This window comes from Castor canadensis, chromosome 1 (assembly GCF_047511655.1).
Source record: "Castor canadensis chromosome 1, mCasCan1.hap1v2, whole genome shotgun sequence".
NCBI classification, from domain to species: Eukaryota; Metazoa; Chordata; class Mammalia; order Rodentia; family Castoridae; genus Castor; species Castor canadensis.
The window spans coordinates 159,462,787-159,475,269 of record NC_133386.1 but is presented as its reverse complement, the minus strand read 5'-3'; the positions used below and the strand labels follow the sequence as shown (position 1 = coordinate 159,475,269).

Here is a 12,483-nt window from a genome sequence, read left to right as displayed (position 1 = left end):
TAAAAATCATCTTTATTACAAACATAATGTATGTTTATTATAGAAAAATTAGAAAAGTCAGATAAGTAAAGAAGGAAAATAATAATTATATAATAAATGGATAATGCTGTTAAACTTTCTTTTGCTTTTTATTAATATCCCTGATTTTTTTATAGTGTTAGTGATAAAATCCAGGAGACCTTGTACATGCTAGAAAATTGATTTACCACTGACCTATACCCAAGACCTCCCTGAATGTTCTTGATCAGGTTCTTATTATGCTTGGGAAAAGCTTAAAGACTATGAAAGGTTCAGTGGTTATGAGTTTATGGGATAATAGTTACAATAAAAAAATGAACACATTTCTCAAACAACTGTAGGAGAAAGTCTAAGTCAACTATTTTTATAACTTTGTTTTGTTTTTTCAATTATTTTACCAATAGACATTAGTCTAGTTTATAGCATGATGAGTTCCGTCCAGCTTTCACAGTCTGATCTACCAGGCAGGAATTATGGATACCTGATATCTATATGATTGTATTTATACAATTTGCAAAGAATGCAATATATAAGGGAGGAAATATAGCGTAGTTGGCTGGCCATTTTGGTTTATACCACTGCTGAAATTCCTATTAAAAAGTGATTGGTCAAGTATTATCAAAGAGAAAGCATTTTAGTGCAAATTCTCCTTAAGATGTGAATATATGCATGTAAGTTTAATACTATAAAGTAAATTATACTATAATACTATATAAAAGAAAATTCTCCCAATAAAGAAGGACAACATATTCTCTTTCCCTTCAGGAAAACACAAGGGTTGGAATCACATGTTACTTGTGTTGAATTGGAGCATTCACATGTGTACTCCATCACTGAATATGAGCGAAGATGGAATATAAAATAGGCTGAATTTCCATATTGATCCAGTTTCCAGATTACAATGAGGTATACCCCACAAAGCACATGATGAATATTGACTAGTCTCCTGTCTTGAAGTGCCTAAATACTTCCATAAGTGCTCAAGATTTACTTAAAATGCTTTTTGTCTACAAAATGTCTATTCTGTTTAAATTAATAAAATTGAGGTGTATTTACTTTAGTATGTATGAACATATATATATATATTTATTTAATAATAAATTTACAATGCTTCATTTAGGCCAGGAGTCTCAAAGGCAGGGGTTTGGCCCCTCAGGGAAATACTTGGCAATATCTGGAGTATTTTTGATTATCCTAATTGAAAGTGGGACTGCTAACGGCGTTTAGCAGACAAAGTTAATTGATACTGACAAATAATGTCCAAATTAAGAAATTCCAATCTGGGCATAGCTGCATGTGTAATAGTTAATGCATTCTTGCTGTTGTTCCTAGATTTGCTAGTAGAAATATCAAGCAGAAAACGTATTCTCACTCACTTTCTTAGTGGATGATGTGCTACTGTTTTATGTCAGTGAACATCTTTCTGGGTTTAGTGTAGCTCTTTGCTATTACACTGGGAAAATCTTTAAAAGGACTTTGTTTTGTTCATTTCTTTGTTTTAGGGTTGACTACATCATGTCAGCATGGAATCCTATCCTTTTAGCTCTTAGAGAGGGTAAGAAGAGAGCTTTCATCTTGCAGTCTTTTTCCATCCAAAGCTACTCTTCTTCCTGATTCTTCACACATGTTTGTTTTTTTTTTTTTTGAGGGGGGAATGATGGGGTTGGGAATCAAACCTAGGACTTTGCATACGCTACACAAACTCTTTACCACTGAACTATACTCTCCACCCTTTTGTCGCATTCTTTATACTTCTCCATATTAACTATGAAACCAAATCAAACTAAACACACAGAGAAGAAACAGAGGGTAGGAGAAGAGCTAATCTAATAACACCAGAAATCAACAGAGGCAAAATGTTTGTTTATCTTGAGTGGAGCTATGGAAACCTTAAGTTTGATACAATCTCATAAATAGAAATTGCACATAGAGATGTTGATCTTTGTGTTATATACCAAACACAAGTGGGGTTTTTAACTTCATTATATTCCAGATAAGGATTTTCTTTAAAAATGATTTCAATGATTTAACTGAGTATACTTGAATTTTTCAAGGCTAAATATCACAAGAAATGAATAAAACCAGTAACTAATGTGGCCAAAGACGCATGCTTGAGACTAAATATAGAAATATAAGTGAATTCTATAGGGCTCAAATGGGGCTATTTAGTTAGCCTTGAAATTAAAACACATCAAATAAAAGATTTAGTGTGATTATGATTTAAGACATTCCCATTGCATTTTTTCCTTTGGCACTCTGATTCTCAGCTAGCATGACTACTCAGTGGAAAACAGACTTAATGTTTATTGCTAATTATCAACAGGACAAAACAATTCAGACAAGACATGGGATGGATTTTCAATGCTTGTCTTATCATTCATCTGTATGCCTTTCATTCAATTGATCAGAAAATATGTATTTTATCCTTTCCTTGAAAAGTCTCACAGAATTAGAATATTGGCCAATATTAAAAGGAATGACCTTGCTACAGAGAGGGAAAGCATCACATGCAGACAAAGCATTTTATTTTAATTTTAATTCTTCATGATGCTTATGCAAAAGTTTGACAATATGTGATAATTACTTGCAACTATAATATTTACCTAGGAACCAACAGCTTCCCTATCTCCACTTTATCTCTACTTCTTGTCTTGATTTTCTCTTTTATCTTTTTTCTGCTTCACATTATGGACCAGAGTGTAAGCAATGATTCCATCACCTATTTCTTGAGCACATAAAAGGACAAATGACAAATCAACAAGTCATCAGAAGCCAGAATCAATATTTTCTGGGTTGCCACTGACCACAGGCCCTGGTCTATGATAATGTTCCCACCAATTGCTTATAATATTTTTTAAAAAGTCTTATAGTAGATATCTTGGCTAAATATTGCAAGGTGCTTGCAATGTAGATTTGTGGACTACTCCCCTCCCCCCAAGATTATGACTCACTTAGTCTAGGGAGGTAGCTCAGAAATCTGTACTTTAATAAGAAACCTATGTATTACCTTTGATAAACATATGCAAAGTTTGTTGACAGGCTATCTGTCATGCAACTTAAGTTTTATTCTCAGTTTTAACAATTGCAGAAGGTATTTACCCTAGCTAAGCTCTAGTTTACTGTCTGTCTATAAAATGGGGGTAAAAATGTCCATCACTTTCATTTGTTCTTGATAGTAAAATATTCACTGAGAAATCCTGATACACAATTAGTACATAACAAATAGCATTTCATTAGCAGTAATATCTGTCATCATTACCATTATCATCATCACCATTCTGTCCCCATTAATTCCTATATATTCATTTTACAGAAACATAGAAGCTCTAGAGAGTTAATGAGAATCCTTCAGATTTTTTTCATTACAGAAAACCTAATTAAAATTAAATGCACTGTAATAAGGGCATGTGTGCTAAGTTACCATTAAGTTTCTTTGCCAAAAGCAAGAATTCTTAAGCTCCATGTGGTAATTATGTCATTTTGCTCAGAGGCAGTATTTGGAACTTTTTTTAAAGGACAAACCAATTAATTATTATTATTTAATAAATGTGATTTTTGTTCACAACATTACAAAATATGGAAACAATGGTATAGATATTGTTCATTGATTTCCTTGTTAAATACTTTATGTAGTTAAATTTTAGCATGATTTTAAAAGAATTAGTCTGCCTTACAAATACACAGGCAGTACAATGTGATATATTGGTCAGGGTGGAATGCAACAAATGAATTCATTAAAAAATTTTTATCTAAATTCAGAGACTTTTAAATCTGAAGGGAGGGAAACACAACTTTGCTTAGATCTTTAGCATCAGCTAAAGATACTCCTCCCTCAGAAGAACGAAATGTTATCATTCGCTGGTAAATGGAAATGGAGAACATCATTCTTGAGTGAGGTTAGCCTGGCCCAAAAGACCAAAACTCGTATGTTCTCCCTCATATGCAGACATTAGATCAAGGGCAAACACAATAAGAGAATTGGACTTTGAGCACATGATAAAGCGAGAGCACACAAGGGAGGAGGATAGGTAAGACACCTAAAAAACTAGATAGTATTTGTTGCCCTCAACGCAGAGAAACTAAAGCAGATACTTTAAAGCGACTGAGGCCAATAGGAGAAGGGGACCAGGAACTAGAGAAAAGGTTAGATCAAGAAGATTTAACCTAGAAGGTAACACACATGCACAGGAAATCAATGCAAGTCAACTCCCTGTATAGCTATCCTTATCTCAACTAGCAAAAACCCTTGGTCCTTCCTATTTTTGCTTATACTCTCTCTACAACAAAATTAGAGATAAGGGCAAAATAGTTTCTGCCAGGTATCGAGGGGGTGGGGAAAGAGGGAGGGGGCGGGGGAAGTAAGAGAGGGGGAAGGAGGAGAAATGACCCAAACATTGTATGCACATATGAATAAAAAAAAAAGATACCCCTCTCTCATTTAGTAATAGGGATAATGATAGTGTATCCTATTCGTTTTCTGTGCTATGATATAAGACGCATCAAATGTGGTATCCAGACTCAGAAAAACACAATGCAGTGATTTTTGGCTCCTAAAACTTGTGGGAAAAATAAATTTAAGAATTTACTTTTACATGGCAGAAAACTCTTGCTTACATTGGCACATACAGTGATATGAACATCAAATTTCACTTGTACACACATAGGACTTTACCAATCAATAGGAGAGCTGAATTTCACTGAATAGCACCAAGTGTAAGCACCATATTTATTGCAAATAAAAAGGTGCTTATAATGGAATCTTAATAATACTAATTGGTTTATATCATCAGGTCCATGAATTATAGTGTTCCTAATAAACCAATATTAGAATAAAATCCCAAGTACACCAATAAACCTGCTGCTGGAGTTATTTAATGTGTCCTTATGCAAGGAGCATGTGCTACTAATTTAGATTCTGTTGACACAGCAGATTGTTAAAACTCCAACAGTCGTGTGTGATGCTACCCAACTGATGATAAGTGGGACAGGTCAGTTCATCAGGCTTTATCTCTAATTAGCACTAAAAGACACAAACTACAAACAATAGCAGAGAAAAGACTTGACCTTGCTAAATTAGACACACTGGAGAGAGGACAAATGAAGCTCTGTATTCAGAGGGGAGGAAGTCTATTATGTAATAATCAAAGGGTGCCCACTTTAGGAGAGTCATATTCCATCATCAAAACACAATGTGTCAAGCCAACCCAAAGAAATCTACTCCTAGAAAAGGAGCCTACATTAATTCTGAATCAATCCTCCCCCACATCTTTTTCCCAATCCCCACAAAAATCAGGCTAGATTACCTTTCTCACAGTGACTTCCAGTGAATCCAGATGGGCAGACACATGTGTTAGGAGCCACACAGGTTCCACCATACCTGCAACCCTCTTCACAGAATGCTGTTGCAAAAGAATGAAAGATTGCACTTAGATAAAATGCAATGAGGATACTCATTGTAAACAGCATGAGCACTGAAACAATTCTTTGTTGCACGGAGAATACACCAGATACTGACAGATTTAAATTTTTACACCCACAAAAAGACATAAATGTAATAATACCTATTTCACTGGTTTATATAAAATCAATTGAAATAATGGATGTAAAGTGTTGAGCACAGGGTTGGCATATACCAAACTGTAGCTAGTATTGTAGCAGCTATTACTGTTGCTATTAGTATTGATTTATTTGAAATAAAATAGGATAAACTCAGTAACTAGAAAATGTAAGGTTAGGATGAAGACAAAGGCTTTTCACTGCTCACTATTTATAGCCTACTCTTTTTTACTATCTTTTATGAAAATATACTTCAATTGTTCAAAAAGATTTTTGGTGGTTGATAAAATTTTTGATAATGTAACAAATCTAACTAACCCCTTACTTTTGAATATTTAAGCCATTCCCAATATTTTTGCAATAAAAATAATGTTTTGTCTTTGTAGCTAAGGTGCCTAGCTCACTCCAAGTATTCCTTTGGGAAAAATGCCTCAATATGGAAATGCTGGTTAAAAGGATTTGGACTTAATGTAGGCCTTTTGATTAACTTTGATAATCAAAGTTATTCAACTCTATCCCAGTGCTACCTTTTCCAAGTCAGGTTTTCTGATTTGTTTGTGCGTGTATGTATATTGTTTACCACCCTTATCTCATCCACTGGATTATAAGACCCCTAAGAACAAGAAGCATAATTACTCTTGCTCACCACTGTACCATAATTTCAGTATCTACCACATAAAAATACTCAAAAAATATTTCTTGAATTATTTAATCTTCATTTGACAGGTTTTTCTGTTAGGAAAACTCTTGTTCTAACAATTCTACATCATTTCTATCAGAATAATTTTTAGCAAATGTTAAATAAACAATAATTTTAATTAACAAAAATATAAAAATCTCTTATTGATGAAGATGATTGGAAGAGTTAACCCTATTTTTCTTTTATTTACATGAGAGCTAAGGGAGCAAATGTTTTATGTTTTAATTCTAGTTAGAAAATGTCACCCTGGAAAAATGTCATGCTTGTATTTTGCCATCATTATATAATTAACATGAGTCTAGCTTTAAAAAGCTACATGGTATGTTTAGATATTTGAATACCAGTCTAGGAACATAGAACTTCTCACAGTATTGCTTTGCACATCATTTAATATTCCTCAGGGAATGAAACCGAGTTCAATCCCCAGCACAATGATAGATATATAGACACATACATACATACTAGTTATGCATATATATATATATATATATACACCTTGGATGATTTAACATTCTATAGCTTCAGCAATGAATTGTGAGCAATGTTGCTTGTGCTGGAGAACAATATATACCTAGGGACTCCATTTCCTATTTCCAGCAAATTAGTACCCTTAACCTATGTATACAGAGATTTAGAAATGCTTGCCTTGGTATGTTCATCACAAAATACAAAATGTATACAAACTTACGTCCAATTCTCTTGCCCCCAAAATCATACATTGTAAGCCCTGGTGACTGACATCTCAACTGTGATATTTAAAAGTACAGCTCTGCATTGAAGTTCATGACATAACAGTGAAGTATTTTTGCAAGTTAAAAATGACAGATGGAAAGCTGGTAAGATAAAGTTTCAAGTGGTGATAAAAGGCAGCAGGGGTTTGCAAATAGAAGGTTCAGCTTCACTGTATGTGTGTGTGAGTGCATGTACTGGGAGTTGAACTCAGGGCATTGTGCCTTCTAGGCATGCTCTTTGCCACTTGAGCCATGTTCCCAGCTTTTTTTGATTTGGTTATTTTTGAGATAAAGTCTTGCACTTATGCCTGACTGCTATCCTCCTATTTATATTTTCTGCACAGCAGTGATGACAAGGGCATGCCACCACAGGCAGCCTTTATTGGTTGAGATGAGTCTAGAGTCTGTGTCTCCCCTATCCCTTGTTGGCTGGCCTCAAACCATGATCTTCCTGATCTCTGTCTCCTGAGTAGCTAGGATTATAGCTCTGAACCACCATGTCTAGCCAATTTGACTTTCTTTAGTACACAAATGAAATAACATTTCATCTAGATCCTGCAGATCTGATTAGGGGACTCACTGATATTTCACAGTGGGTATATGCTCCTAATTTACTCAAGCCTTAAGGAGAAATTATATTACAAGTATTTGTAAGAGCATGAGAGATTTGTGATATTTTATGAATGTATAGATGTCATAATAAAAGGGTCCTATAAGGAAGAGATAAATTAATATTCGAAAGGAACTTCAGATGGTATGTGGCACAAAGAGCTACATAAGTGTTTTTGTTAAATTCAATTGATAATAGTGTTGCTATAACTCTAAAACATGCACTAGGATTTAGTTTCTAACAAGGATAGCATTAGCTATCATGGAATTAGGTATCACATGGATTAGATATCATGGAAATATCTGACATGTGTTATTGTTTCCATGTAAAAATGATGAAATGAGGTTCTGAAATCAAGAGCCCTGAGCCAGTCTCCTGACTAGCCTCAAACTGTTATCTTCTCAAACTGTTATCTTCTGTAAATCCAAATGGCTGGGTTTACAGGCATGTACCACCACACCTGGTTCCAGGTTTATTATTTTTTTAAAAGCTCCATAAAAACTAAGAAAACTGATTAAAAATTCAAAGAAAATGTATATAAGTTATACAAGTTTCTTTAAAGAATTGGTGTAGGGAGTGTTCAAGTTCCTTTACCTATTAGTTAATCCCCATTTTTTTTCTGAGCCTAGCCACGTTTTTATAAATCTAGGTACATGCCATTTTTACTTATTTTTTAAACTTTGTTTTTGAATTAGCATATACTAATGATAAGAGGGGATTTAGTTGTGAAAATCCCACACACATGTAGTGTACCTTGACCAAGCTCATCCCTCCATTACATTTCCACTGTCCTTCCCTCTTCCCCTCTTTTGCAAACAGTGTTTGGTAGGTTTCATTATACTGTCTTCACATGTGTATGTGTAGCATACTTCAATAATTTTTCTGGAGTGAAAGTGGAATGCATTGCTTTCTTGAACCTTAGTCAATATAAGTAGTTTCAAAAAATACAAAACTAAATAAAGAATGGTCATATCATCCAAAACTTAAACTGCTAGGGGGAAATCAAGATCAATACATATTTTCTTTGTGTACCTCATATAACATCAGCATAAACTGTACATTGGTCTAAAGATTGTAGATGGGTTATTTGTCTGGATAGGCTATTATTGATCAAATATCAACCTACCATTTTAAAGGAAAGGACTTTTATATTCAGGGGTCTTATAATTTGAACAGCATGACTTTGTTGGTAGCAGAAACAAACAAGAAGCCAAGTTACCACTCCATTCCCTTTCTAGTATGTGAGGAGGTGGTGCATGTTCCAAATTTCTAGCTCTAGATTCAGTAGCTGTGTGACCTACAGCAAATCATTTCATCTCTCTGCACCTTAGTTTTCTCAAGAACAAAGAAATAATGGTTAACAATGATAAAAGCATGCTGTCAGGGCTAAATTAAATAACCAACATCTGTGGCCCAGCACAAGGCACGGCAACTGGAACACACTCAAGAACCAGAGGTGACTGCTAATTTTAATCAACAAGATTTGGCTTTTCCGGATAACAATCCACATAAGCAACAGTTATTTTCTAGATTCTGGAGTGGCAGCAGTGAGTAAAACTATGCTGTGGAACTTATTCTTTAATGAGGGCTCATGTCTCCTACGTAATTGACTAGATAACACAATAGCATCATGTGATTTTTCACGGAACTTGGAATCCTAACTCCATGGCAAATTCAGAGAGATTGAGGCACCAAGTCTTTGTGACTTAGTATCTTACCTATTTATCAACCAGTATCCAAAATCTGAAGCACAGCATAAAAAGACTGTAGATATACAATGAGATTACAAACTTTAATCTGTTATTTTAGTGGTATTTGTTATTAACTTGCTGCCCTAGAAGGAGATGTTTGATTGAATCAACTTTAAAATGATACGCTTCTGTTTTTCAAGGGACTCTTCATTGTGCACGAAAACAAAATCACAAACCTCAAAGTTGAAGGAGATTGAATCCATAGAATATAAACTTTTATGTTTAAAAGAATTTGGGCATGTGAAATGTACTTGGATATTATGATAAAGTGGGTTTGTAGGTGCCAGGTTTGTGGATGTCCAGGGTTATCACCATGTGCTAGATTCAATAAACATGGTTGTACAGTAATAAAATGTAATAGCCCTTAACATTCTAGACGTTTCTCATGATCCTCTTAAAGTTTTACTGGTATGTACTTAGCTCCCAGGGACAACCTGGAATCCTGACAAAGAAACATACAAGTTTCAGTACCATCTGTCAGAAGGAAACCCTATTGGTCCAACCTTTTTTTTTTTTCTAATCATTGTTACATTTACTCACATGTGAATACATTTTTTGGATCTCCTCTCCTCCCCCTGCTTCCTGGCAGAACCTGTTCCACCCTCTTGTTCTCCAATTTTGTTGAAGAGAAAACATAAGACATAATAAGAAAGACAGCATTTTTGCTAGTTTCAGATAAAGATAGCTATACATAGAGATTTCTAGCTTTGCTTCCATATACTTGTGTATTGCAATCCACATTGGCTCATCTCTGCCAGACCTCTTTGCTACTTCCTGGTCCCCTTCCATAGTGACTGCTGCCAATTTGAGATTACTATATTTGCTCCTCTACAGTGAGCACATTAACCACATTCAAGTTTTTTGTTTCCTTCCCTTTCCCTATTTCTTCTCTGTGCATTCTCCCATTAGTGTGTGACCCATGTCCAAAAATATTACTGCATTTGTTTTAATCTATAATCAGCATATAAGGGAGAACATGCAATTTTTGACCTTTTGAGCCTGGCTAACTTATCTACAGATCATGTTCTCCAGTCCATCCATTTACCAGCGAATGATAACATTTCGTTCTTCTTCATGGCTGCAGAAAATTCCATTGTGTATAGATACCACATTTTCTTAATCCATTCATCAGTGGTGGGGCATCTTGGCTGCTTCCATAACTTTAGTGCTGCAATAAACATGAGTGTGCAGGTGCCTCTGGAGTAACCTGTGTCACAGTCTTTTGGGTATATCCCCAAGAGTGGTATTGCTGGATCAAATGGTAGATCAATGTTTAGCTTTTTAAGTAGCCTCCAAATTTTTTTCCAGAGTGGTTGTACTAGTTTACATTCCCACCAACAGTGTAAGAGGGTTCCTTTTTCCCCGCATCCTAGCCAACACCTGTTGTTCGTGGTGTTGGTAATGATGGCTATTCCAACAGGGGTGAGGTGGAATCTTAGTGTGGTTTTAATTTGCATTTCCTTTATTGCTAGAGACGGTGAGCATTTTTTCATGTGTTTTTTGGCCATTCGAATTTCTTCTTTTGAGAAAGTTCTGTTTAGTTCACTTGCCCATTTCTTTATTGGTTCATTAGTTTTGGGAGAATTTAGTTTTTTAAGTACCCTATCTATTCTGGTTATCAGTCCTTTGTCTGATGTATAGTTGGCAAATATTTTCTCCCACTCTGTGGGTGTTCTCTTCAGTTTAGAGACCATTTCTTTTGATGAACAGAAGCTTTTTAGCTTTATGAGGTCCCATTTATCTATGCTATCTCTTAGTTGCTGTGCTGCTGGGGTTTCGTTGAGAAAGTTCTTACGTATACCTACTAACTCCAGAGTATTTCCTACTCTTTCCTGTATCAACTTTAGAGTTGGGGGTCTGATATTGAGATCCTTGATCCATTTTGAGTTAATCTTGGTATAGGGTGATATACATGGATCTAGTTTCAGTTTTTTGCAGACTGCTGACCAGTTTTCCCAGCAGTTTTTGTTGAAGAGGCTGCTATTTCTCCATCGTATATTTTTAGCTCCTTTGTCAAAGACAAGTAGGTTATAGTTGTTGTGTGGCTTCATAACTGGGTCCTCTATTCTGTTCCACTGGTCTTCATGTCTGTTTTTGTGCCAGTACCATGCTGTTTTTATCATTATTGCTTTGTAATATAGTTTGAAGTTGGGTATCATGATACCTCCAGCATTGTTTTTTTGGCTGAGTATTGCCTTGACTATTTGTGGCCTATTGTGTTTCCATATAAATTTTACGGTAGATTTTTCAATCTCTTTGATGAATGTCATTGGAATTTTGATGGGAATTGCATTAAACATGTAGATTACTTTTGGGAGTATCGACATTTTTACTATGTTGATTCTACCAATCCATGAGCATGGGAGATCTCTCCACTTTCTGTAGTCTTCCTCAATCTCTTTCTTCAGAAGTTTATAGTTTTCCTTGTAGAGGTCATTCACACCCTTTGTTAGGTTTACACCTAGGTATTTGGTTTTGTTTTGAGGCTATTGCAAATGAAATTGTTTCATATATTCTTTTTCAGGTTGTTCATTGTTAGTGTATAGAAATGCTAATGATTTTTCTATGTTGATTTTATATCCTGCTACCTTGCTATAGCTATTGATGATGTCAAGAAGCTTCTGAGTACAGTTTTTTGGGTCTTTAAGGTATAGGATCATGTCGTCGGCAAATAGGGATATTTTGACAGTTTGTTTACCTATTTGTATTCCTTTTATTCCTTCTTCTTGCCTAATTATCTGGCTAGGAATTCCAGTACTATGTTGAATAGGAGTGGAGATAGTGGGCATCCTTGTCTGGTTCCTGATTTTAGAGGGAATGGTTTCAGTTTTTCTCTGTTAAGTATAATGCTGGCTGTAGGTTTGTCATATATAGCTTTTATAATGAGGTACTTTCCTCCTATTCCTAGTCTTCTTTGAGCTTTTATCATGAAATGGTGTTGGATCTTACCAAAGGCTTTTTCTGCATCTATTGAGATGATCAAGTGGTTTTTGTCTTTGCTTCTGTTAATGTGGTTTATTACGTTTATTGATTTTCATATGTTGAACCACCCCTACATTCCTGGCATTCCCTTCGCTTGCACCTCTTCTCTTTCTTTGATGCCCGTGATTCTCAAGT

The 12,483-nt window shown here is 35.2% G+C and overlaps 1 protein-coding gene across 4 annotated transcripts in view; it reads right to left on the bottom strand.

Moving 5' to 3' along the window:
- The window catches only part of Nell1 (neural EGFL like 1), an 828,356-nt gene that overhangs the window by 182,156 nt on the left and 633,717 nt on the right, over positions 1–12,483 (bottom strand). For all 4 annotated transcript variants that reach the window (XM_074042879.1, XM_074042893.1, XM_074042884.1 and 1 more), the window contains one exon: positions 5,322–5,417. In XM_074042879.1, the coding sequence (XP_073898980.1) occupies positions 5,322–5,417 (96 nt within the window). The remainder of the gene's footprint in view (positions 1–5,321; positions 5,418–12,483) is intronic.